This window comes from Cheilinus undulatus, linkage group 3 (assembly GCF_018320785.1).
Source record: "Cheilinus undulatus linkage group 3, ASM1832078v1, whole genome shotgun sequence".
Lineage (NCBI taxonomy): Eukaryota > Metazoa > Chordata > Actinopteri > Labriformes > Labridae > Cheilinus > Cheilinus undulatus.
In genome coordinates this window covers 46,511,431-46,536,396 of record NC_054867.1, presented here as the reverse complement: position 1 = coordinate 46,536,396, position 24,966 = coordinate 46,511,431, and the positions used below count along the sequence as shown (strand labels likewise).

Below are 24,966 nucleotides of genomic sequence, written 5' to 3'. Positions count from 1 at the left end.
TGTCTTGGAATGCTAAAGCATTATGATCGCATTTCACTAGAAATAAGGGGGCTAGCCCAAACCTTGAAAACCAGCCCCATGCCATTATCCCTCCTCCACCAAACTTCACAGTTGGCACAATGCAGTCATGCTGGTAATGTTTCTCCAGCATCTGCCAATCCCATATTCACCAATCTGACGGCCAAACAGAGAAGCATGATTCACAGTCCAGTGCCAGTGTGCTTTACACTATTCCATCAGACACTAGGCATAGGACTTGCAAGCAGCTTCTCGGCCACTGAAACGCATTCATGGAGCTCCTGCTGCAGTTTTTGGGCCTATATTAGCTATGTAAACTTGGGCTCTGGAATCAGCAGAGTGTTGGCGACTTTTACGCGCCAAGTGCCTTAGCAGATTGTTGGCACCATTCACAAATCCTGCTGATGACTCTCAAGGCTCTGGGAGATTTCCATTAACACTCCACTTGGAACGTGTCCCTGGAAAAGTTGCCATTTGAAGAGCCATGTAGCCGTAACCCTTTACCCTACCCCCCTCTAGTCCAACAAGAATCAGGATGTGAACACAGAAGTGGGCTAAGAGGTGGGGATGAGGGATGGACATTTATTCTTCTTTGTCTCCGTGTCTTGAAGCTTCTGCTGGAGGTGAACAACGTTCCTGACCTCTCCGCTGGAATCATGTGCTCATTCGGCCAGCAGGCTGAATTAGAGGGTCATGTCAACGGGAACAGGGTGATGTGTCTGTCCCCGGCCGGGAAGGAGGTCCCTCAGATCCCAGAAGGACAAGGTGAGTTATTACAAGCTCAGCAAACTTTAACATATGAATGAGTATATACAGACGGAGTTGATGTCAATGTCAGGTGAATAAAACTTCAAATATCAATATTCCAGACACATAAAAACGTCCTTCTTTTCAGATGGACCACCGTGTATTTTCTGTTTATCCTGAAAGTTTGATAAGTACCAAGGAGCAGTAGAATTTTCTCTGAGCATATGCACTAATCCCTCCATTGAAGTTTCTGACTGAAGGTTTTTCTCACGACAACAGCAGCGTGCCCTTGCAGAGACGCAGACACCAGGTGGCTCTTTACAGAAATGTGATAAAAGTATTAACGCATTTTTTTTCATTTTGACCTCCTCTTTCCACTCATTGTTTTCGTCCTTTCATCCACCCTCTCCCTCTCTCTCACCTCTTTTTTCACGCTGTTCTCTCTCTTAACTTTTTTTCCTGCATATTTTTAATTCCCCCTCTCTCTCTCTGTCCTGTCATTATGCTGTCTCTCTCTGTCTGCCCCGCTCAGACTGGGCCGGCGTGGAGCTTCGTCTGAACTCAAAAGAGACGGGCCAAATGGTGGCCAGCACAGAGGTGAAGTTCTACAACTGCAGCACACATAAAACGTGAGTCCAGCCACCCCCGCTGCCCCATCTCTCTCTCTTTCCAGTCACCCTCCCCCTCCCCTGCCTCCCCCCAACCTTTGATTTGTTCAATAAATGGAAGAGCACAACTTAATTTAGGGCAATGATGTACTGACGCTTGCAGCTCCACTTAAGATCAGCCTGTTAGATAACCTCTGAGTTCAATTTATCTGTCAGGTTTCATTTGAATCAACATGATGCATTCGCCATGGCCTGTTTGTTTTGACTTTGCTTAAACTGCCAGTTTGTAGGCTTATTGCTCGCAGCTGTAGACACAGATATCTACTGATTTCATGTAAGTTTATCTGCAGTCTTTTTCTGATGCATGCTAAATCTGCAAATTATGTATACTCCTTTATGCTTAACCTTATACCAGGGGTCAGAAACCTCTCCTAATGAAAGAGCCACTCCCTTAAAAAACTCTATCTGGAGCTGCAAAACACATTTCAAATTCAAAAACTTTACAATGAAGGTAACAGCTGATAAAGTCTAAACTACATCAACATTACTGATAGAAGGGTTATTTTACCCTCACTTAGCATTTTTAATACAACCCCCTTTCCAAAAAAGTTGGGACATGGTGTAAAATGTAAATAAAATCAGAATGCAATGATTTGATAATCTCATAAACCCTTATTTTATTCACAATAGAACTTTAACAACATATCAGGTATTGAAACTGAAACTTTCTAACATTTCATGGATAATACTTGCTCATTTTGAATTTGATGGCAGCAACATATCTCAAAAAAGTTGGGTCAGGGCCATTTTTACCATTGTGTAGCATCCCCTCCTTTTTTTAACAACAGTCTGCAAACGACTAGGGAGTGAGGAGAGCAGTTGCTGGATTTTTTGGGGGAAGAATGTTGTCCCATTCTTGTCTTATTCAAGATTCTTGCTGCTCAACAGTCCCATGTTTTCTTTTTTTTTTTTTTTTTAAGATTTATTTTTGGGCCTTTTCATGCCTTTATTAGATAGAGTAAGGACAGTGGATAAACTCAGAAACAGGGAAGAGAGTGGGGAGAGACATGCGGTAAAGGGCCACAGGCCAGATTTGAACCCGGCCGCCCACGTACATGGGTAGCGCCTTAAACCACTCGACCATCTGCGCTCCCAGTCTCATGTCTTCTTTGCTGGAATTTTTTGTTTTATAATGTGAAAATTTTTTTCTTGTTCCCTCAACTCTTCAACTGTGAAGCCATGCTGCTGTGATGGATGCATTGTCTTGCTGAAATATCCAAGGCCTTCCCTGACAGAAATGTTGTCTGGGAGTATATGCTGCTCTAAAAGACACTTGCAAGTCTTGAATATATGGAGTAAATTGAATGTAGAGCATTGAATGACTTATGTAATTATGTTTTCTGTATGTTTTATATGATTCCCTCTCAGGAACAGGCATTGAAAATGAGCATTAGCTACAAATGTTGTGGTGTAGTACATGGAAAATGGTTGTTCAGTTCTCTGTGTTTACTGCATCTGTCCCTGCCAAATAAACCAATAAAATGAATTGAAAAAATTAAAAAAAAAAACCCTCTATACTTTTCAGCATTGACAGTTTCTCTCCAGATGTGTAAGCTGCCCACACCATAGGGACTAATGCAACCCTATACCATGAGGGGTGCAGGCTTTTGGACTGTGTGCTGATAACAAGCTGGCAAAAGCACTGGGGGTTTCAAAAAGTATTTTCAAATTTTGAGTCATCTGACCACAGAACAGTTTTCCATTTTGCCTCAATCCATTTTAAATGAGACTGATCCCAGAGAAGACAGTGATCTTTCTGGATTGTGTTCACATATAGTCTTCTTTGAATGATGCAACCTTAACTTGTATTTTTGGATTGCATTGTGATCTGTTTTGACAGACAGTGATTTCTGGAAGTGTTCCTGAGCACATGCTCAGTACAGTACAGAATCATGCTTGATTTTAATGCAGTGCCGCCCCATGAGCATCCAGTGACCTTCGGCCTTGTCCCTTGAGTACAGAGGTTCCTCCAGGTTCTCTGGGCTTTTGATGATAATATGTACTGTTTATGGTGGGATATTCAAAGTCTTTGCAATTTTAAGTTGAAGAACATTTTTCTAGAATTGTTCTACAATTTTTAGACACAGATTTTCACAGATTGGTGCATCTCTGCCCATCTTTATTCCTGAGAGACTCCGCCTCTCTAAAATACTCCTTGTATACCCAGTCATGTTTGTGACCTGTTGCCAATTAACCTAAGTAGGCACAGAGTGCTTCTCCAGCTGTTTTTTATAAGTACCACTTACTTTTCCAGCCTTTTGTTGCCCATCCTAACCTTTTTGAGATGTGTTCCTGCCATCAATTTCAATCAAAATTCAATACTTTTCATGAAGTGGTAAAATGTCTCAGTTTCAACATCTGATTGGTTGTTTATGTTCTATTATGGATAGAGTGTGGGTTTATGAGATTTGAAAATCAATGGATTCTGTTTATATAGATTTTGCACAGCATCCCAACTTTTATGGAATATAGGTTGTATAGAAAAAATAAAATAAAAGTAATAATTGAATGAAAAGGCTGTACATTTTACAGTCAAAGAATGTAGAAGTATCTTGAGTTCTCCTTTATTTAATATTTTTGACACGGCTGTAGAGAGCCATGGAGGAGGGGTAAAAGAGCTGTACGTTCCTAACCCTCTTATACATATTCACACCTGAATCTTGCCTATTAAACCCTCATTTCCCCTCACAGAGCAGCTTTACTTTGTGCGACTAAGTGTGCCTCATTGTAGGCCAGCGTTCCCGAAGGAGCCCTAAAAAGATAAGCGTTCGTCTCACCCCTTTTTGACTCGCCTTCATCCCGAGAGGCCCCGCTGCAGAATTGTGTTTGTTAGATACAAGCCATAAAGACATCTTTGATTCTTTTAGCCTTCCTCTGGTGCCTTGAGAGTAGATAAAATAATGTAAATTAAAGAGGGGGCTTCATTTGAATGCTCATCTGTTTTACCCTGCCAATACATAAGCTGCCTAACTGTTCAGGGAAGCTGCTTTGACTTTGAGCCATTATGCTAATGTCAACTATATTTAACGTAAGAGTAAACTATGACAAGGGTGTTTCTATCTGAATAACAATTGCACACAGAGCTACAGAGCTGGAGCTTATTAGGAAGGATGACAATTACTGTGGAAGTATTTGGCAGCTTTTAGGCAGGTCTGCAAATCAGAATCTTAATGAGTTTTCACTGAAACATCGGACGAGTCAAATCATAGCATGCAAATTTAACTTGTTGCTATGGATGATCCAATAGTAGATCTACATTTGCCTTCAATGCAGGTGAACACACATTACATAGACACACTATTAGAGATCCTGCAATTAGCCCTGTCATGGCGCCAGCTTTGCTTTCTCCTCATTTACTCACTTTTTCTCCAAACACTGCCATATTTCTGCCCAAATGTGTGATAGTAAATGGCGTGCCAGTGTTGCAGAAGCAAAACAGATGCGATGTGTATAACAAATATTCACAAAAACACACTTTGTGCTATCCTGCCAGTTCCCCCATTTACACAGATGTTGATTTGGCTCTGTGTCTACTCTGCTGTCAGCTTCACAGCTGAACTATCACACACCAGTTTGAGTTAATGAATTAGTAGAGTACAGTATTTTATGCATTATGTATGAGCTAATAAGAAAGTATTACCAGACAATATCTGGGAAAGATCTGAAAGAAGGAAAGCCACTTTAACTTAAAAGGAACAGAGATCTTTAAAAAATATCCCGGTTTCTATCACATTTTCTAAGTATCCTAGTTTCTGTTTGGGCATGTAAACATATCCCGTTTTCATAAACCAGGGTACATCCTTATCCTGGTTTTGTAAAACCTGATTTTGCTGCCAGGAAAGAAAATGACTAGGAAAGAAAATGCCTTATCCTGATTTCTGATAGCTGCCGACTATATGCACGACTTTGATTACACTATTCGAGTCACTTTAGACACTTAATTTACACACTAGCCTTTAATCTCCACATATGCTGCCTGCGCCGCAATCTGCCTGTGAAGCGCACTGCGGGGAAAATTGCCCCTCTTCTGGTCAATCTGTGCAGTCCATCTCTGGCGTGTCCCAGAAGCATCACTCTCAGAAGGTCACAGAGCTAATGCATTACCACTGATGGAGAAAAGTTGACTTTTGAGGTGGAAAAAACATAGAATTTTACATGAAACTACCCATAATCTGTAGCAAACATAAACCTTTTATCTTCCTAATGTACTCACCCATGGCAGAAGCAAAAAAACAATGAAAACATGTGGAAATGAACGATAGATCAACCCTAGAAACACAGAGTTGTGCTATACAAATACATTTGAATTAAAATGAAAATTACCAGGCTTAGGGTCAGGGGGTCAAGGGTAGGGTTAAGGTTGGAGAGAAGCAAAAAACTAATGAATTAATTGGAAATGAGTGGTAAATCAACCTTAGAAAGGCAGAGTTGTGTACCGCCAAACCACCGGGTCATGTCTAGATTCACTCTCTAGTAGCTGACTCAGAGTGACTGTGTCATCAGAAATGTTGATGTTTCCACACACATGGGAACTTCTGCAGTCATCAGTTTACATAATTTATTAAGATGAGACCCTAGGAAGACCTGGAGAAGGAGCAGAAAAATTCAAACATATGCCATTTCCCTGAATTACTAGTAGAGATAAAATAGTGGCTGGTTTTAGTAATAATGATGATAAATTTCTCTACGGTTATCACACGATTCATTATTTATCATTTAAACCTTTAGCTAAAAACACACTATAAAAAGACTCCTCTCTCATCCAAATGTACCTTTGTCTGTCAGCTTAGAAAAAAACCCAAAACAATAAACTACTTACTGGCTTTAGCTGTCCCTCAAATTCTTAGCTTTTTTTGTGAAAAGCACTCCCAAGTTTGTAGCAAGCCCCATTAGATAATAATATAAATCTAATGTTGAAATTGACATTGGCAGGTGTATAATAAAAGAGAAAAAATCGCAACAGTACTCGTAGAGCATCCTGGGATCATTTGCAGTGCAACTTGTAGGCACTATTTAACGGCTTTTCTTCTTCGGTATGAGAATTTAAAGGTCTCATATTATACAAAATACACTTTTTTAGGCTTTTCTAACACAAATATATGCTCCTTGCCTGTCCACAATCCCCCCAAGAATCAGAAAAATCCCCCCCTCACAGAAAATGTGTGCTGAAACAAGTCTTTTTCAGATTTTCCCCCCGGCTGGCCCTCCTCACTTGCAGAAATTTCCGCCCTCCTCCTCAGATCATTATCCCCCTCTCAGCTGTCAGCTGAGAGGAGGATCAGGAGAGCCACATCCATTAAGCCACATCCATTTCCTGAGAGGGGTGGAGTCAGGAGCGGAGTCAGACAACTCATGAGACAGAGGAAATAAAGGGCTTTTTAGACATGCAAAAATCGTATACTGGAGTGTTTTTTCCGCAAAAAAAAAACAAAAAACTTCACAGGCATGTTTTGGGGACCTCTGAGACCAAAATAAACTTGTCTTAAAGGTGTAAAATACATGACCTTTAACAAAGAACCAGAATGTTAGTTTATTGTTTAATACATTATAGGGCAGCTTTTAATGAACAGGGTCATCAGTTCATAAACAGAAGTAAGCTGTGGAAGTTGGTGGCCTAAGCAGTGGGCCTGGTCTCTGGTGTCTGGACTCTGATCTTGCAGCAGGGTTCAGTGTTATGGGATGAGCTTGAACTTGTAATCACTGGCTGTCTCTATAAGCAGACACATCGCATTAAAATTATTATTTGTAAAACTTTTTAAATTTATGTGGACATTTCAGTGCAAAACATCTATATATTGTGTCTTTGAAGTGTAGGTGGAATACATCTATCTGCCCCACGTATATTTACTCTCCAGAAACATTAAACTGAATGGTACTTCATCATGAGCACACTACAGCTCAGTAAATGGATATACAATTAGTCCACCTGAGCCAACGTTTCATTGATGTATTCACAGCTAAACCCAGGAAATTAGCCCGCTGCGGCTACACACGCCACCTATTCAGAAATGCTCTCTGACTGCGACATGAATGCCCCAGTATAACCAGATTAAGCCATTAGAGAGAAACAGTGGGAAGCTCATCACAACCGCCCCACACCAATACGGCCTCCATTAGCTGCAGAGTGACCCCGTGAACTCCTGTGATTAATATTTCAGACCAAACACACTCCAAACCGTGCACCTCTTCCTCTACCTCCTCCCTCCACGAGTATCACCTCAGCATCAAATCACCCTCCATAATTAATTATCCAGTGTTTGCAGCTCCCTGCCAGTCTGCTTCTATTAATACCCAGCCCCTACATTTCTCTCTTACTCACAAGCACACGTTTTTTATGTCCACACTGGCCCTGGGCGGCTAATTAATATCAAAATTTAATGGTGCCGGACTACATTTATTGGCATTTGTAGCTTGATATGAGCTGTGGTATTGGAGCACAGCTAGAACTTGTATTTTTTTTTCAGTTTGCTCATGGTTCATCTTATTTTAAGACCAAATGCAGGAGAACAGACTGATCTGTTTTCTGCACAGTGGTACACCTCTATTGTACACAGCCGAGTCCACGCCCGCCCCACAGGAGAGAGAACGTGCTCAATTTCCAGCTCTCAAATGGCACTGTTTGGTGAATCATCCATCTCTGTTCTCCCATCTCTTTATCCAGGAATGCATCAAAATCACGGCCCCTTCAAAATAATGATTAAACCCGGTCCAGCGGTGTTGTTTCTGCTGAACTTTAATCCAAAACTGACCGCTGGCTGCAGTTCACTGAATCATGGCCAAAAAGTTGTGCTCTCCTAGCCATCAAATATTCAGTTGATACTGTCAGTGTCAGAGTTTGAATATAATCCAGAGTTGCAGGGTTGACTTTAAAAATGTACTGCTTTTTAATAAGAATGAGAAATATGCATGAAGAAAAGGTCCAAGAAACACGATGAATAATGGCATATTAGGCTTAGGTTGCTCCATCTATACCAAGGACGCCATATATCCTTGTGGATGTACTTCCTTTTTAAACAACAGTTTCAGCTGCATAAAAGTGCTGCAGAGTGACAAGGACACTTGAATATTTACCTTCCTGCCAAGGCAGCAAGCTTGAGGTCGTTAATTGTCACATGTGACAAAAGACAACCGTTCATTTCCTCTGCATAGAAACCAGGAACACATCTGCTCTCTTTAGGACTGACAAGACAAATTCATTAAAAGAGCTTTAATTCTTTAACAGTCTGACATTTTTAATGCGATCCGCCCAGGAGAGGGTGATGTACATGATGGATAGGGGGAAAAGTGGAGTTTATAATGCATGCTGTGTCTGTGCAGCAGTAGTCGATGCAGCTGGGGAGGTATTCTTAAAGATTGGTGTTTGTGATTGTTGTCTTTTTGTCCTGCAGGTGTCTGTCCTGTGTAAACAGCACGTTTCGCTGTCACTGGTGTAAATACCGCAACCTGTGCACCCATGACCCCAGCAGCTGTTCGTTCCAGGAGGGAAGAGTCAACGCCTCGGAGGTACTTGACATTCACAGAAGTGACAGTGCAGACTTACGAATTAAAATGTAATGTAGCAGAGCATCATGTAAAAGGAGCCACTCATGATTCAAATTTAAACATGTTGTCCTAACTGACAGAGTAAGATAGACAGTCCTCAAATATACTAACAGATCTAAGAGTCTGCATTCAGGCACAACAATGCTAACATCTCCTTACTAAGAACCTCAAAACAGCTAACTTTCTAATAACCTGTAGTTTAATGTAGTGGCTGTTGCTATACAGGTGTGCTAACCATTACCTCACATACAGGTGCATCTAAAAATACTAGAATATTAAGCTTAATTGGATTAGAAGTCACCTGCTTAACAGGAAACAATACGTTGTTTGTAATGGAGCTAAATCTTTGTACAGTAATATCAAAATATAATACAGTAGTGGTAGTACTGTCTTTGATTGGCCAGCCAACTGATCTGACCTGAACGCCGTAGAGAATCTCTGAAGTACTGTCAAGAGGAAAATAAGAGACAGCTGACGCAATAATCAAGATGAGTTGAAGGCTGCTATCAGAGCAACCTTGGCTTCATAACACCCCAGCAGTGCCACAGACTGATCACCTCCATGCCACGTCACATACAGTATATTGCCAAAAGTATTCACCTGCCTTGACCCACGTATAAACTTTTGTGACATCCCATTCTTAATCCATAGGGTTGAATATGTCATCGGTCCACCCTTTGCAGCTACAACAGCTTCAACTCTTCTGGGAAGGGTTTCCACAAGGTTTAGGAGTGTGTTGATGGGAATTTTTGACCATTCTTCCAGAAGTGCATTAGTGAGGTCACACACTGATGGTGGACGAGAAGACCTGGCTCTCAGTCTCTGCTCTAATTCATCCCAAAGGTGTTCTATCAGGTTGAGGTCAGGACTCTGTGCAGGCCAGTCAAGTTCATCCATACCAAACTCTTTCATCCATGTCTTTATGGACCTTGCTTTGTGCACTGGTGCACAGTCATGTTGGAACAGGAAGGGGCCATCCCCAAACTGTTCCCACAAAGTTGGGAGCATGGAATTGTCCAAAATCTCTTGGAATGCTAAAGCATTCAGAGTTTCCTCCTGAAAAACTACCCCACATCATAATCCCCCCCTTGACCGAACTTGGCACAGTGCAGTCAGACAAGTACCGTTCTCCTGGCAACCGCCAAACCCAGACTCATTCATTAGATTGCCAGATGGAGAAGCGAGATTCGTCACTCCAGAGAACGCATCTCCACTGCTCTAGAGTCCAGTGGTGGCGTGCTTTACACCACCACATCCGACGCTTTCCATTGCACTTGGTGATGTATGGCTTGGATGCAGCTGCTCGGCCATAGAAACCCATTCCATGAAGCTCTCTACGCATTGTTCTTGAGCTAATCTGAAGGCCACATGAAGTTTGGAGGTCTGACTCTGCAGAAAGTTGGCAACCTCTGCGTACTATGCACCTCAGCATCCGCTGACCCCGCATTTTACGTGGCCTACCACTTAGTGGCTGAGTTGCTGTCGTTCCCAGTCGCTTCCACTTTGTTACAATACCACTGACAGTTGACTGTGGAATATTTAGGAGAGAGGAAATTTCACCAAAGGACTTGTTGCACATGTGGCATCCTATCACAGTACCACGCTGGTGTTCACTGAGCTCCTGAGAGTGACCCATTCTTTCACAAATGTTTGTAGAAACAGTCTGCATGCCTAGGTGCTTGATTTTATACACCTGTGGCCATGGAAGTGATTAGAACACCTGATTTCAATGATTTGGATGGGTGAGTGAATACTTCTGGCAATATAGTGTAGATGCAGTGCAAAAGGAGCTCCAACCAATTACAAAGAGCATACTTAGCATAATTTCTAGAAGGTCAACATGTCTGTATCATAAATCATTTTCTGACTGAATTTTTTTGTGATATTCTAATATTTAAAGCATGTGGATTTTGGATTTTTTTGTTATCTTTGCCAGAAAAGTCTTTAAATACGTCCCTTTGTGTGCAAAGAATCCAGAAAATATGGTAGTTTAACTTCAAATCACAGGGAAAAAAATGAACTTTTTGATGCTATTCTAATTTTTTAGATGCACCTGTATATCCCATGCTGGCGTGTCAGGTAACGTATGGCTAGAATAGGAACGTAATTGCAAAAATAAAGTAATGAGTAGAACAAACACAGATTGTTGAAGAAATAAGGCTGGACACTAAATGCACAGAGTGTAAGGAATAAGAAGTATTTACAAAAGTGCATAGAGACAGACTTAAAAATGGAATAATTTCCATTTTACAGATTGAAACCATTGTGCTTGACTAAAAGTATGTATCATATGTTAACATGTGCCTACTATAATTCTGTTGGACTCAGAAAGTATCAAATATCTCCATCATAAGACCTCACAAATACACAAACTGCCGTGTTGTACTTAATTTTGGAAGTTTTTGAGGAGAAATTAAAGTCTGTGTGGACTGACCATCTGTCATCGGCCTCCCTGAGCTACACAACAAGCTTGATGAAAACTGACAAGGCATTAAGAAGCTTACAAAACTACTGGAGGAAATTATAATCAATATTTTACAGAAAAGCAGGGAATTAATATCCATCAACAAAGAGCGGGGTCTAAAGTAATCTTCTGTGGTATTTAGCATAAATCACAGTCTCACTGTCCTTACATATAGTTTATTGTGGGAAAAGAAGAATTTAGCATCAGCATGCAAATTCAGTTTGGATTAGTGTTTTTGCCCCATTAATCCTTGGGTTACATGATTCCTGCTTGTTTATGTAAACATTCACATGTATTTATACAGATTACTAAGTTCAGATCCACTGGCCTACATGCATAGAGGAGACAATGATTGAAAAAAATATAGAAACTAGTTATGTAAATACCTCTCATGTATTATGCATGGTTGATATTAACGCACAACAGCAGAGAGAGAATGAAAACATGCATGTTTTTCCTTTGAATGGTGCAATTATGTTTGTTTGTATGTTGTTTTCACAGAACTGCCCCCAGCTCCTTCACTCCGGGGAAATTCTCATCCCAGCCGGCGAGGTCCGACCCATCACCCTGAGAGCCCGAAACCTTCCCCAGCCACAGTCGGGCCAGCGTGGCTACGAGTGCGTGGTGCACGTGCAGGGTGTCAGCCACCGTGTCACGGCACTGCGCTTCAACAGCACCAGCGTGCAGTGCCAGAACAGCTCGGTATGACCTCAAACACTCCCTGTGGGACTCTCACAGCTGTCAGATGAGGCGCACAGCTTGGTTGCTGTGTAGGCAAGGTACATGGGGTACATCACTGAATACCGCCCGAGGTGTGGAGCATACTGAGGAGAAAGTAGAGGAAAGGGAACAAGAGCGTAGTGAGGGGAGAAAAGAGATAGAAAATGAAGGAGAGTAAGGATAGAAAGGCTTAATTGTTGTATGGACAACCACAACTCTAACATGACCTCATCTTTTCAGCTGATTCATCCAGCCTAATAGTGACGTTCTTTTAAATACAGTCAAAACTTTTGGGATGAAAACAGAAGATCTTTAAGTTTTCTCTACACAATATTTATACCTATCAGCAAATCCTGCAAATGAAGGCGAGATCTGACTGTGAGGGGAAAAATCTACTTGCAGATCAAAATTCTCTGTCTTCCACCTCAGCTGTTTCAGCAGCCGTATGTTTCATATCCTCCCATGTCTCGTCTCTTTTATTTACTGCAATAATTGCAGTTTGATCAACCAGTGCTTGATATTTATTTGTTTTACTCCAATATAATACCCTGGTTTCAGCTGGCATGGTTTCCTGTCCACAAACAAGAATGTGGTGGACTGGAAACTGGTGATGGAGTTAGCATAGAAATCCCACTGCCAAATAGCATTTAGACAAAGCACTGCAGAGCCATGTGACAATGGTGTAGGTCACTACAGCATAGATAAATCAGGTTTTTGAGGCATAAATGTAACCTTTGCATTTTTATTAGGCATCAAAATGTCTTGAGACACATCAGTAAAAACATGCAGCACTGAAAAAACACAGTGTGTTGAAAAATTATGGCAACCACAACCAGCATTATCTCCTTCCAAGATCCCACTGACTACTGTACCATACTACTCAGACCTCAAATGTGAACCAGAACACTAATAAATAAAAATGTACTAAAAAATAACTAATGAAAATCAAACATTGCTTTTGAATTTAGGCTCAACAAAATCATGTTAAAGAACAAACTAATGACACTGGCCAGGACAAAAATGATAGCACCTTAGAAAAGATGTAAATATTTGACCACAGAGATATGTTAAAGACCCTGTAAAGTGAAAATAAATCTGTATTTAGGTTTGTTGTATGAGAGGTCACTGTGGTCAAATTTCAGCCAAATAAAACATCTCTAAGTTTATAAAATTAAACTTCAAAATCATGAAGGAGGATGGTGTGGGCGTGTCTGTTGAATGAGCTGAAGCCACGGCCACTCAGGAGAAATAAGATCCTCTCTGATTAAAAAATGTGAGTTGAGGAAAGCACTCAGGCCATTAGCCTGCCTCTTGACCTTTTCTTGACCTTAGAAGAAGAGACAAAGTCAGTTTTCTGGCTCAAATCTCTGTAAGGATACTTCAAATAATCCATAGGACACTTCGGCTGATAGATTTGGCAAATTTACATCACCATGAACAGAAAAACAGCATTTAACTGACTGTTAACTTTCAATAAAGGCAGTGACATTAGCTAACAACAGACTGTACTGAGATGAACTGCTCTGTGATTTACATTGTACTATTAGAGGGGCAGGGTCATTCCCACTGTGGGCTTGTGACATCATGAGCCCACATATAGACCACACCCGAGTTTAATCAAGCCAGAAAAGAGGTGAAAATCTTTCTAAGGGCCTTAATCCAAAATTCAGTCACATGTAGATCTCAGTGTTTTCACATGTTTACAGCAACCATGTTCCAACATATTTAGTGTTTTAAGACAAAACCTTTGTATTTCACTTTGCAGGGTCTTTAAACTAGGGTGTGTCCTGTAATCAGCATCACAGGTGTCTTCAAGCTTGTAATCAGTCAGTCTGCCTGTTTAAAGGGTGAAAAATAGTCACTGTGTTGTTTGGTATCAAGGTGTGTCCCACACTGAACATGGACCACAGAAAGCTAAGGAGACAGTTGTCTCTGGAAATTAGAGAGAGAATTGTAGACAAGCATGTTGAAGGTAAAGGCGATACGACCATGTCCAAGCAGCTTGTTGTTCTTGTGACTACAACTGACCATATTATTCAGAAGTTTAAGATCCACAGGACTGTAGCCAACCTCCTTGGATGTGGCTGCAAGAGAAAAATTGATGACAAATTGAATAGATGGATAATACGAATGGTGGACATGGTGAACTCCAGAGTCAAGGTACATCAATGTGAGAATGCACCACCCATCCACCAAAGTGGACTTAATGGAAGACGACAGAGGAAGACAGCGCCGGTCTGGAAAGCATTTTAACGATCACATTGTGAGAAAAACTGTCACGCGGCTACCATTCTTTGCTACTGCAGTGGGTCCTTTGCTTCTTCTTCACTGCTCTAAAATGGTATCCTTCGCTGCTCTAAAATGGTAGCCAGTGCAGCCAGTGTTTCCGGCACTGGTATTGGAATCGAAACAACCCTATTGACAAGCCGCAAAGCTTCACAAAGAATGTTCTTTGGACAGATGAGACAAAACTGGAGTTTTTTGGTGAGTCATATCAGCTCTGTGTTCACAGATGAAAGAATGAAGCAAACAAAGAAAAGAAGACTGTACCAACTGTGGAACATTGAGGAGGCTCGGTTATGTTCCAGGGTGTGGCACAGAGTGTCTTGGATCTGTGTTGGGTACAATAAATCTAAAGACTATCAAGACATCCTGGAGTGAAATGTGCTGCCCATTGTTAGAAAGCTTGGTCGTAGTCACAAGTCATGGGTCCTCCAACAGGGAAATGACCCAAAGCACAGCTAAAGACAGTCAAGAATGGCTACAAACAAAACATTGGACTATTCTGAAGTGGTCATCCATGAGCCCTGTTCTAAATCCTGTTGAACATCTGAATGGGCCAAAATACCTGAGGACAGGTGCAGAAGTCTCATTGAGAGTTACAGAGTCATCATTTTGTCTAGGTCAGTTTTGTTTTTTGTTTTTTTAATGATTCTGTTTAACCACAAATCAAAAGCAGTGTTGGATTTTCATCAGTAAATTTTCTGTAAATTTTTGTTTATTATTACTTTTATCAGCTCCAAGTTATATTAGTGACTACTGTGGGGTTTTCTTTCTTTAATGGAAGGGTACCAACAATTTTGTCCATGTGTGTAAATCTCGCTATTCACAAACACCTTCTACCTTTATCTGCAGAATGTATTTCTAGAGTTCGAAATGTGAAAGAAAACTCTCAGAAATTGTCTGCATTCATCCCAAAACTGTGACTGTGGGTTTAAAATGCAGCATTTATGCTTCACAAACACTTAGATGTTCCTCTGACAACATTCAAATCTCTAAAACCCATCAGCTTATGTGATGACAATATAGCTCCTGAGAGCGACAGCCAATTTATAATGGCTTCTGGTGTAGCCAGCAGTTTCAGATAAGCTTAAAAGTATCTCTCCGCCAAGATTCATATTTATTTACATTTGAAAAAAGCAAGATGAGACACAAGAACTGAGTCTGAGTTGATGGGCAGCGTTTATGACCGGACTGCTCATATATGCAGATGTCTTTTTATAGAGTAGTTAAATGCTGAATCACCAGTATACACTACTGTTTCTGCAGGTTAAAGCTGTATGCAGGTAAATTGTCTGTATGGAGAACAAAAAAGAGGCTGAATACCAGACCTGTAGTCAACTAAAGAAACACTTGGTTGACTGAACTTACACCAATGCACCGGCCTATTTATTGTTCCTAGAATTATTTTTAAAAAAACACAGAAAATGAACATAACAGGCTTTTCATCAATTTAAAACTTAAATCACATCATTTCTGTGATCATCATACAGTAACTTTTTAGTGTACAGCCTACAAAATAACCTAAATCTATTCCAGTTGCTTCTTCTTGACAAAGATTTGGAGAACCATGACCTGGATGAAAGGATGGATTAAACCCTGAAGGACCAGGAGACTAGTTATAACAGTCACTAACACTAATGTGTGCATTTTAACTAAATGGAAGAGAGACTGAAACAATTCAAGGTATGGCTATTGAATAATGAGACTGTGCTTATGAGGATAAAACCATGTGGTTCACAGTCACACCGAGTGTTAAATATTAAAGGTTGGGTTTTTACACACAACTGCTGTAATTTTCCAATAAGCTGCCACCTGAAGTGTACATGTTTTTGCTAAGGTGTCCGAAAATGGTTAGCTTAAAGCTGAACAAGTTGAATTCTTTGGTGAAACTGAACAAAACAGCAGTTGAATCTTTTAGAACATTACCTGAGATGTATGTTTAACCCTGCATGTCACACTCGAGTATTTTTGAATGGCACACAACATTGTGGGCACCCATGAACATCAAAAACTCAGGTTGAACAGAAATCTGTCTGAAAAGTGAGAAACAGTGAAAGTGCTCGTGAACATCTTAACTTTATTTGTTTTTATGTAGCTAGAAGAAAAACTGCAACTAGAAAAGAGGAAGTTTTGACACCAAAAACTTTTACTGTATATTTGAAAACCTGCCTGTGTTACCAGTGAGCTGTTTTCCCAGCCAGAGGCTGGATGGTCTTTCAGCTACAGCCGATGGATTCTGAGATTAGATACTGTCAGAATCTGAAAACTCAGCCTTCAGAAGCACAAATGTGACTTCTTCTCACTGCGGCAGCTTTGAAAAGGATACAAGGAGTTTTTTAGTCACACAATGCAAATGACAGGCGAAATTACAATGCAGGGCACACCTACTACACAGTGACAATGAATGAAAAGGCCATTTTCCTCAGATGTGGATGATCGGCCACCCCAGCCAGGGTTTGTGTCTCTACATGTCAAGGAGGAGAGGAGCAGACAAGCATGGCAGAAATGACAGATGGTTAAAAGCCTCGTCTCTCTGTTGCCCTTTCATCCTCTCATTTTCCCCCCACTCTGTCTTTCTTTGTATCTTTTTTTCTTCTAGTCTATCCTCTGACTTTCTCTCAATCTGGATCCACTTACTGACACTCAGTCTCTGTTTCTGCTTTATAGTACATGTACGAGGGAGTGAGGATCAGCGACCTGGCGGTGGACCTCTCCATCGTATGGAACGGCAATTTCATCATCGACAATCCCGAGAAGATTAAAGGTACCTCTGCCATCCATCACTGCCAGGCCAGGGAACTGTAAAGCACTCAATCCCCAGGGGATAGATGGGTCATACAGATCACCTCAAGGCTCCAAACGGGCCTTGGGAGAAAGTTCACAATAGCAGGCAGTGTTATCAAAAAGCACCCAATCACTTTGGTGCCCCAGGGGAAGAGGGGTGAATCTTCATATTTGCTCAGTTTGGTTTCCTCTCCATCATCATGCCGTTAAAGGTGCTTGTCAGTCGTCATTGTGGGTTGCACGTTAAACACATCCTGGCAGTCAAGGATGCACAGAGTGACGGCCATGAATTTAAAGAGGCCTTGTCATTATTGCCGTGAGTTACTATAGAGGCAGAAAAATACTGCAGAAGGGAGGATGTAAAAGACAGACTTCAAAGAAAGGTTTATTGGATTACTCCGGCATCGCTTTTTCGTAATTCCTCCAAGAGGGAATTTACACAAACATGCTGTTTATGAAATTTATTAAATTCTCAAGCTGACTGTCCATGGTTGGAGCACACTGTACACTGTCTTGCATAAATATTCATATTTTTATATTTTGTAATGTTGCAGCTACAAACTGAAATGGAATCAAAATCAAACTTGTGTCTTATATAATAAATAGACCAACGCGAACCAGTACATAAGTCTCAGCTATTTGGGAATATAACTATGAATCTCTAACATCTCAAAATTTGGTTGTAATTCTGAGGGTCATGATTTGATGTAGAATTGATATTCAGACTGGTTCCTGATTCACAACAATTCCCTTTTTTTCACAAAGTGCACTTTTTAAAAACTGAAGTGTTGATTTCTCTGTGTTACATTGATTTAACCCCCAAAGTGTAATTTTAATTCGAGCTGAATGGTCTTCAGTGTTGCGATTATTTGATAGTGTTAATCCAACTCTGTAGAGCAGGGGTCATCATCCACAGTCTATGTCTATGCAGACACTGTGAGGGCCAACGTGTTAAATTAACTAAATAAAATAAAACTTTTTTGTCTAAATAATGTATTTTTTTTTAAATGTACCTTATTGTTAGCTTTTAGCTGTGAACTCAGTGCCTATTCACACAGTTAAATCCCTACACTGCAGCAAGCCACTAGGGGGCGATCGAGATATTTGAGCCACATATTTCTGGGGCTGCCATGTAGTTTGAAATGAATATTCACCCCGTGTTCTACAGTGAAGTAGAGTTAAGATTTAAAGAAAGACTAAGCCCGGCCACACACTAGACGGTTTTTTAAATCTGAAACGATTTTAAAACCGTGTGAGACCACAGATATGAGGACAATTTCAAAAGATTTTTCATCTTTAATCCTCTGAACACACACTAGACAACTCAGCCAGACTGTCAGATCACTGGAGACCACACACCTGCCAACGACTTTGGTGATCACCTGACTTCAGAAAAAAAGCAAACAAACAAATAGATGTCTGTGATACCTTCTTGCTGTCCTGGCATGAGTTACAGGTGCAGCAAAAATCATAAAACATGGGAAAGGCTCAGGAGAAAATCCTGGCTGAAATTGAGTTAAAGTTGTGTTTATGGTTGTGAGCAGTGAAAGTATGCTGTGACGCTACCCCGTCTGCTCGCTCTGATTTGTTGTCGTGGGTACTTTGTCAGAGGCACTACGATATAGAATCATAAGCATCAAACATGTTTGAGATTTACGATTGGGATTTTGGAGGCTACGATGCGATTGGAGTAGTAAAACAGTTGTGTTGACACCACACATATGAGGATTATTCAGGCAAACAGTTGTTTGCGAGGAGGCTCCTCTTGAGATACGCCCCCACGATCGTCGGGTGAGGCAAATCTTGCCCCGAATCGGGCTTAAAATCCTGTAGTGTGTGGCCAGCCTAAATTTGACACCAATATGGGATGGGACCATATACACTCAGATACAGTGTTAAATTAAATCTTTAAGTCTTACTTTCACTCTGCAAAATGTACTGCTTGGTAATTATTTCAGCATCTATTCCAGTCTACTGTGCACTGAGGAGCTGAAAATAATATTTGGCATTAAAAATCTTAATCAAATGTGTTCAAGATAATACATGTTTAAGCCTTTTTTTTATTTTTGGAGCTGATTACAGTAATGTAAATACACGTAGGAAAACCTTAAACAAAGATGACATTGATTGCTGCTTTACCTCCAGAATAATCTTAGAGAAATCAAAATGTGTGAACTTAAGCAAGAAAAGTATTTATCAGGAACTAAAAAGCAAACATAAATCTAACGTCTTCACTGTTGATGATGCTGCAGGAGAAGTAAACAGTAATCCAATGTTTTATTTTCATGGATAAATTTTACATTTTGAGAGAAAAAAGGCTTAAAAGTGGGGATGTATTCCGGCCAAATGCAGATTAAAGTTACTTCCTGGTCACATGTTTCTATCTTGGTGTGCAAATAGTATATGGGACCCTGACTTTCCATTGACTCTGCACATTTGCTCCTTTTCTATACTGCAAGCTATCTCATGTTAAGATCTGCATATGGTAGGCTATTATTGTAGGTCTTAGCCATTGAAATAAAGGGGTTGACTTTACCTTTTAGTGCTACCATGTTTAATTCAGAGGATAAAATGTAAAAATCAGATGTGGATTGTGGTGGAAAGTTTTGGTTGCCATCAGCAGACCAAGTGTGAACAGAGTTGAATGCTACAGTTCTACGTCACATCCAGCTTAAATCAGCCTGTCTCCAATAGCTGTATTAACAGCGGTGATTTTTAAACGCTTGAAAAAGATAAATATTAAGCTACTTAATACTCTGACTGACAAGTTACCTCCATTTTTCCCCACAGTGCATCTCTACAAGTGCAGCGCCCAGCGGGACAGCTGCGGGATGTGTCTGCGGGCGGAGAGGAAGTTTCAATGCGGCTGGTGCAGCGGAGAAGGCCGATGCACCATGAAGCAGCACTGTCCTCCCATCTCCCCCTACGCCAGCCGCTGGCTCAACCTCTCTGCCAGGAACGTCAAGTGCACCAACCCACGCATCACCGAGGTGAGCTGTTTGTTTGGCCTGTGGCCCAGTCTGTGGGTCTATTAGTCAGTCTGTTTGTCAGCCAGTGTTAACATCAAGATTCAACATATAGTGCACTTTAGTTATACATAAATTAGATGTGGGTTTATGCAGCAAACTAGTTACATAAAAAGGCAGCCTTATTTAGAATTACTCCCTTTTCAGAAAGCTGGATTTCCTGGACCAAATAAGCCTTTCTTTACATATTCAGAAGGTCAGAGTAAATAAAAAAGAGCGAACTTGCAGCAGTAAAACAGTGGATTTATTTGCCTGTCTTGGCGTTGGAGAGCTACAGCAGGTTTAGTCTTGTTATACAGCTACAGGTCACAATGTAGAGGTGTGACACATGTTTATAGAAACCAAGGTGAAGAAGGTTGATACCATAGCTGAATTCACTTAATTTACCATGAACTGTTTGCAAAATAAGGATGTAGCAAACGTTACATCATCCTGCTTATCAGGAGCCTTGAGTTTGGCATCCTGATTTTTTTGGAACCAGGAGCTAAAAGAGGCAAGAGCAAATGCTAGATTATCTTTTAATGCTCCTATTAGCTTTGGTGGCAAGGTGAATCTTAAATGCACCTTGTAGTATGCAGCCTATGTCATTTTAATGTTGATGCTAATGTGGTCCAGAACTAAAGCTGGCTTAAAAAACACATTTATAACCAGCACAGTGCTCTGGTTGTCTCTTAGTTCAACCAAACCTTGAACAAGGCAGTATCCTTTAATCATACAGTAGCCTTAAGCCACTGTGCTATATCCTCTATTTTGATCTATCCAGTTTCTATCAATCCTCATCTATACCAGCTGTCCCTGTTGGGGTTGTGGGGGGCTGGAGTCGATTTCAGCCGAGAAATTGCCAAACAGAGATTCATCTTTACATTCAAACCAACAGGCAGTTTAATATCAGATATTTACCTAACAAGCATGTTCATGGTCTTTGGATGGAAACTCCACACAAAAAGGTCCTATTCAACCTCGACCCTTATTGCTGTGAGGTGACAGCTAACAACTGCATCACTGTGCAGATGATGCCACACAGCAGCAGAAAACTCCCCTTGGGGGGCAAGTAGAGATGTCTACATAGAGAAATGCTACCAAAAGGCCATGTTTGAGCTTTTTGTGACTATAACAAGCATTCAAGGTGTGAAAATACAAACATTTTTAACCCCTATGCTCCTTTGTGTCCCAAAAATAGGGAATTATTCAGGCAAAATCTTTTAAAAAGTTTAAAAAACTCACAGGTGGAAGAAGGTAGGAATTGAAAAAGCCCCCATCTAAAGCCTGGTCACATAATGCTCGTGTATGGTCTGTTTCCACAAAGCAGTCTAGTTTGGTTCAGTATAGCTGGTTATGGTTTAGTGTAGTAATCTCTAATCCCAGCCGTGTTTCAACAATTAATATCTGTGTCACCAACTACCAGCTTCATTTGTTGTGATGGGAAATGCGTCTATTTTAAGAGATCCAGCATATTTGGCTCAGCTCAGTGGGGCTTGTTGTTTGGCTCCCAAATAGGTTTTCATTTAGTGATAGTTTGGCTTTTAAAATGTGAATTAAATAATGACAAATGATGGAGGAAAGGAAACTGACACTCAAACAGGAGCTAGCTACTGTGGCTAACAGTAAAGAGCAGTTTCGTAAACAGGCTCACTGCTGAACGGCTCGTCATTACTGTCTCTTACTCCACAAGGTTTATTTGGCTGACAGTCCATCACCGTTTCAATTGAAAGTGTGTTTGTGACAAAATAAAGTTGTTTTACATGTTAAAGGGTCTTCATCTTAGTAGATAACGGTAGACACTAGGTCTGCAGTGCTGAGTAATTTGTGATATTCGTCAGTAAAATTTTGGTAAAAATTGCTTTTTTGTAAACTGTGGGGATCATACTCAATGAATGTGAATATTTTCCAAATGATAACTGCAGTGAACAGGTCCATTTAGAGCTGTAAAGTAGCCTATTAACTTACCTCTGTTCCCATTCATCTCTAACGGCTGCCCCCCTCTTCCTGACCCCCAATGGACATTCAGAACCACATGACTGCAAACAACCTATTAGACCATAGGTTTAAATACTGCATTTATGTATCTTTGATGAAGACATGAAGCTAGCAGTTGAATGGGCCTTAGGCCCATCAAAGAACATGTAGTGAGGTTTTAAAAGCTTGTGAAAAGTGGGATAATTTTCACATAGACCTTAATAAGAGGACTATAATAAAAGGACTTTTTATGCAGTCAGTGGAGTCATCCCCTGCTAGCTGTTACAGATAAATGCAGGTTCAAATCATTCATGGGAGATGTTAAACTCACAATGAATAGGTGCTACATTTTAGTCGAAATAGAATCCTGAATAGTTTCTTTCCAGTGTCATTATGCCTAAACACGGAGGACAGAAGGCTGCGGGCTGATTTGTAATGAAACCATCCAGTGTAAGGTTCTTATACTAATAACAGAGAACTTCATGTTGGCACAAAATGAAGTAAAAGTTAAGCCTGTCAGTAGAGATAGCCTCAGGCTTGAGGCTTGAGGCCTAGTGTGAGAGGGGAAGCCTTTAGATATCTTCTTTGTTAGCTCGCCATCCAGATTTTTCCAGTGATGAAAAAAGCCTGACCTGTTTAAAGAAACAGGTAATTCATGAACATGAAGTTTTCAATGAATAATGTTATTTCTCCTTTTCTTCAAAGTTGTTCACCGTTCTCCAGCAGGTTCTCACTCAATTCAGTTGCATGAGGTCACACAGAAGTATCCACATTTTCTGTAGGGGGTTGAGTTGATATTGAGGTTGGGTTATGGAGAGGTTTGCTAGTATTGACACAACTTTTTTAAAATTCTTATGGTGTTTTTTTTTTTTTTTTTGCTTACCACGTCCAAAGGTAAGTAATGTGGTTCCAAGATCAAGGTTCCAGTTTCCGTTTTGTTCACTTTTTGCTTTTTCCAAAATTGGAAAAAGTTGTAGAGGAATGTTGAGTGAGATTTTTCTGCTGAGATTTTGCTGATGCTGCTGCTCTCAGTATCAGTCGGTGTGTGAAATGGAGATCAGATTATATTGATTATAAATATAAAAATCTGGATCATCAAATTCATCTCTTTGCATTCATATAAACCCAAATTAAGGCACTGAGAAGAATTGTTTCACCTGTGGAGGTAAAAATTAAGAGATTGCAATCATTTGACAAGATATTGTCAAGATATATTTAGCAAAAAAGTTCCACCACCAAACAGACAAAAAATGTCATTATTGCAATGTATGAAAATAAGATGTTTAAAATTAGAGTTTTCTATTTCTATCCGTTTTCTGCCTGCAGTATGGAGGATTTTAGAGGCTGTAGGTTTCATAGAAAACAACACTTACATTTGTACTTGTGGGCTAAATGAAACCTGCTGGCAGATTTGGCCTGTAACTGGTGTATGTTTGACATCCTTGGGTTTTATTCTCAGACTTACAACCTACATCAAAGTCTTCATATGCGGCCCATCCTGCCAACTCTGGAAATAGTAACAGTATAGGATTGTAGTTTGGTTTGTGCTTCTGCAGAGTTTGGAAATAGTGCAGATTTCTTGTTAATTTCATGGACTTGTGGCTTCTACTGCATCTTACCAGCAGAGTTTAGTTTCTGGTCCTGTTTTTTTTTTTTTTTTTTTTTTTTTTTTTTTTGTGGTATTATTGAAAGAGTTTGATATTTAAAGTTTTGAACAGCAGCCTAAAGCCAATGAGTTTCCAATCACAAGCCTGTTTCTACTGTGTAAATCAGAGAATAACACTCCTTTAAACTAACACATCAAATACTAACCTCCCAGTTTCCCTAGCGACTGTTTACCTGAGACCATCTCACATTTTCTCCCTTGCTGGCTGAATACTTTAAGGGCCTGACAGCTAAACGAATTCAGTTTGTTTGGAGAGTGGTGATGGATCTTTTATGTCACAAACTCCTGTTCATCCTCCTGAATGAGGCACAGTGGGTCAGGCGCAGAGATGCGAGGCTCTCCCACTTCAAAGAGCCGCGAGCCTTTGATGTTGCTGTCACATTATTAGTGTTTCTGAAGGAGCTGCAGCAGAATGAATCGACCGCCGAGTCCTGCTCACGAGTGGAGGGAGTGTAGCTCCAACATCACTCCTGTTCTGCTCGGCAGGTTCCTGCTGGGATAGTTAACTCTACACTGAATGGTTTCCTCCAGGCCTGCTTGTTTACTGAATTATTCATTTAAGTTTGTTTTGAATTAAAGCTGATCGTAAGGCTTTTTGAATAGAGCCTGCCAGTCAGTGAATTATGGATATCACACAGAGTTAAAGCAAATTTCCTTCATGTTTACAAGGAGATTCCACAGTCATAGTGTTCAGTGTATCCGTGATTGATACTCATGTAAAGATGACAGAATCTGGGTTCTCTAAAGCAACAATATGTAACTTTCTACCCTAGGGAGGATGACTTTATGGCACTGGTTCACACACCCGCCTCTAGCTAAAAAGAAGCCAGTTAGCCTGTCTTAGCAACGAGTGCACTAACAGTAGGGCCAGTTACCTTAACCCAAGTAAACATCTTGAAAACTCAAAGGCTTATGCCTCAGTTTTATCTGCAGACTTTGGCTCTGCTTTTAAAACTGTCCAACCTCACCTGCTTAATGAGAAGCTTTTCAACTTACAGGTGATCCCTGTAATTATTAGATGTTTTTTCTCTCTCTTAGTAGAGAGGTCACTACAGGGTAATGTGAATGGAACTGCTGGAAATTATGTTATAA

General features: G+C 40.5%; 1 protein-coding gene across 1 annotated transcript in view; it reads left to right on the top strand.

Moving 5' to 3' along the window:
- Positions 1-24,966, top strand: part of LOC121507547 (plexin-A2-like) — a 210,553-nt gene that overhangs the window by 115,991 nt on the left and 69,596 nt on the right. Inside the window, exons 7-12 of the mRNA XM_041783970.1 lie at positions 630-783; positions 1,298-1,394; positions 8,822-8,936; positions 11,941-12,141; positions 17,110-17,206; positions 20,017-20,216. Coding sequence (XP_041639904.1) covers positions 630-783; positions 1,298-1,394; positions 8,822-8,936; positions 11,941-12,141; positions 17,110-17,206; positions 20,017-20,216 — 864 coding nt within the window. The remainder of the gene's footprint in view (positions 1-629; positions 784-1,297; positions 1,395-8,821; positions 8,937-11,940; positions 12,142-17,109; positions 17,207-20,016; positions 20,217-24,966) is intronic.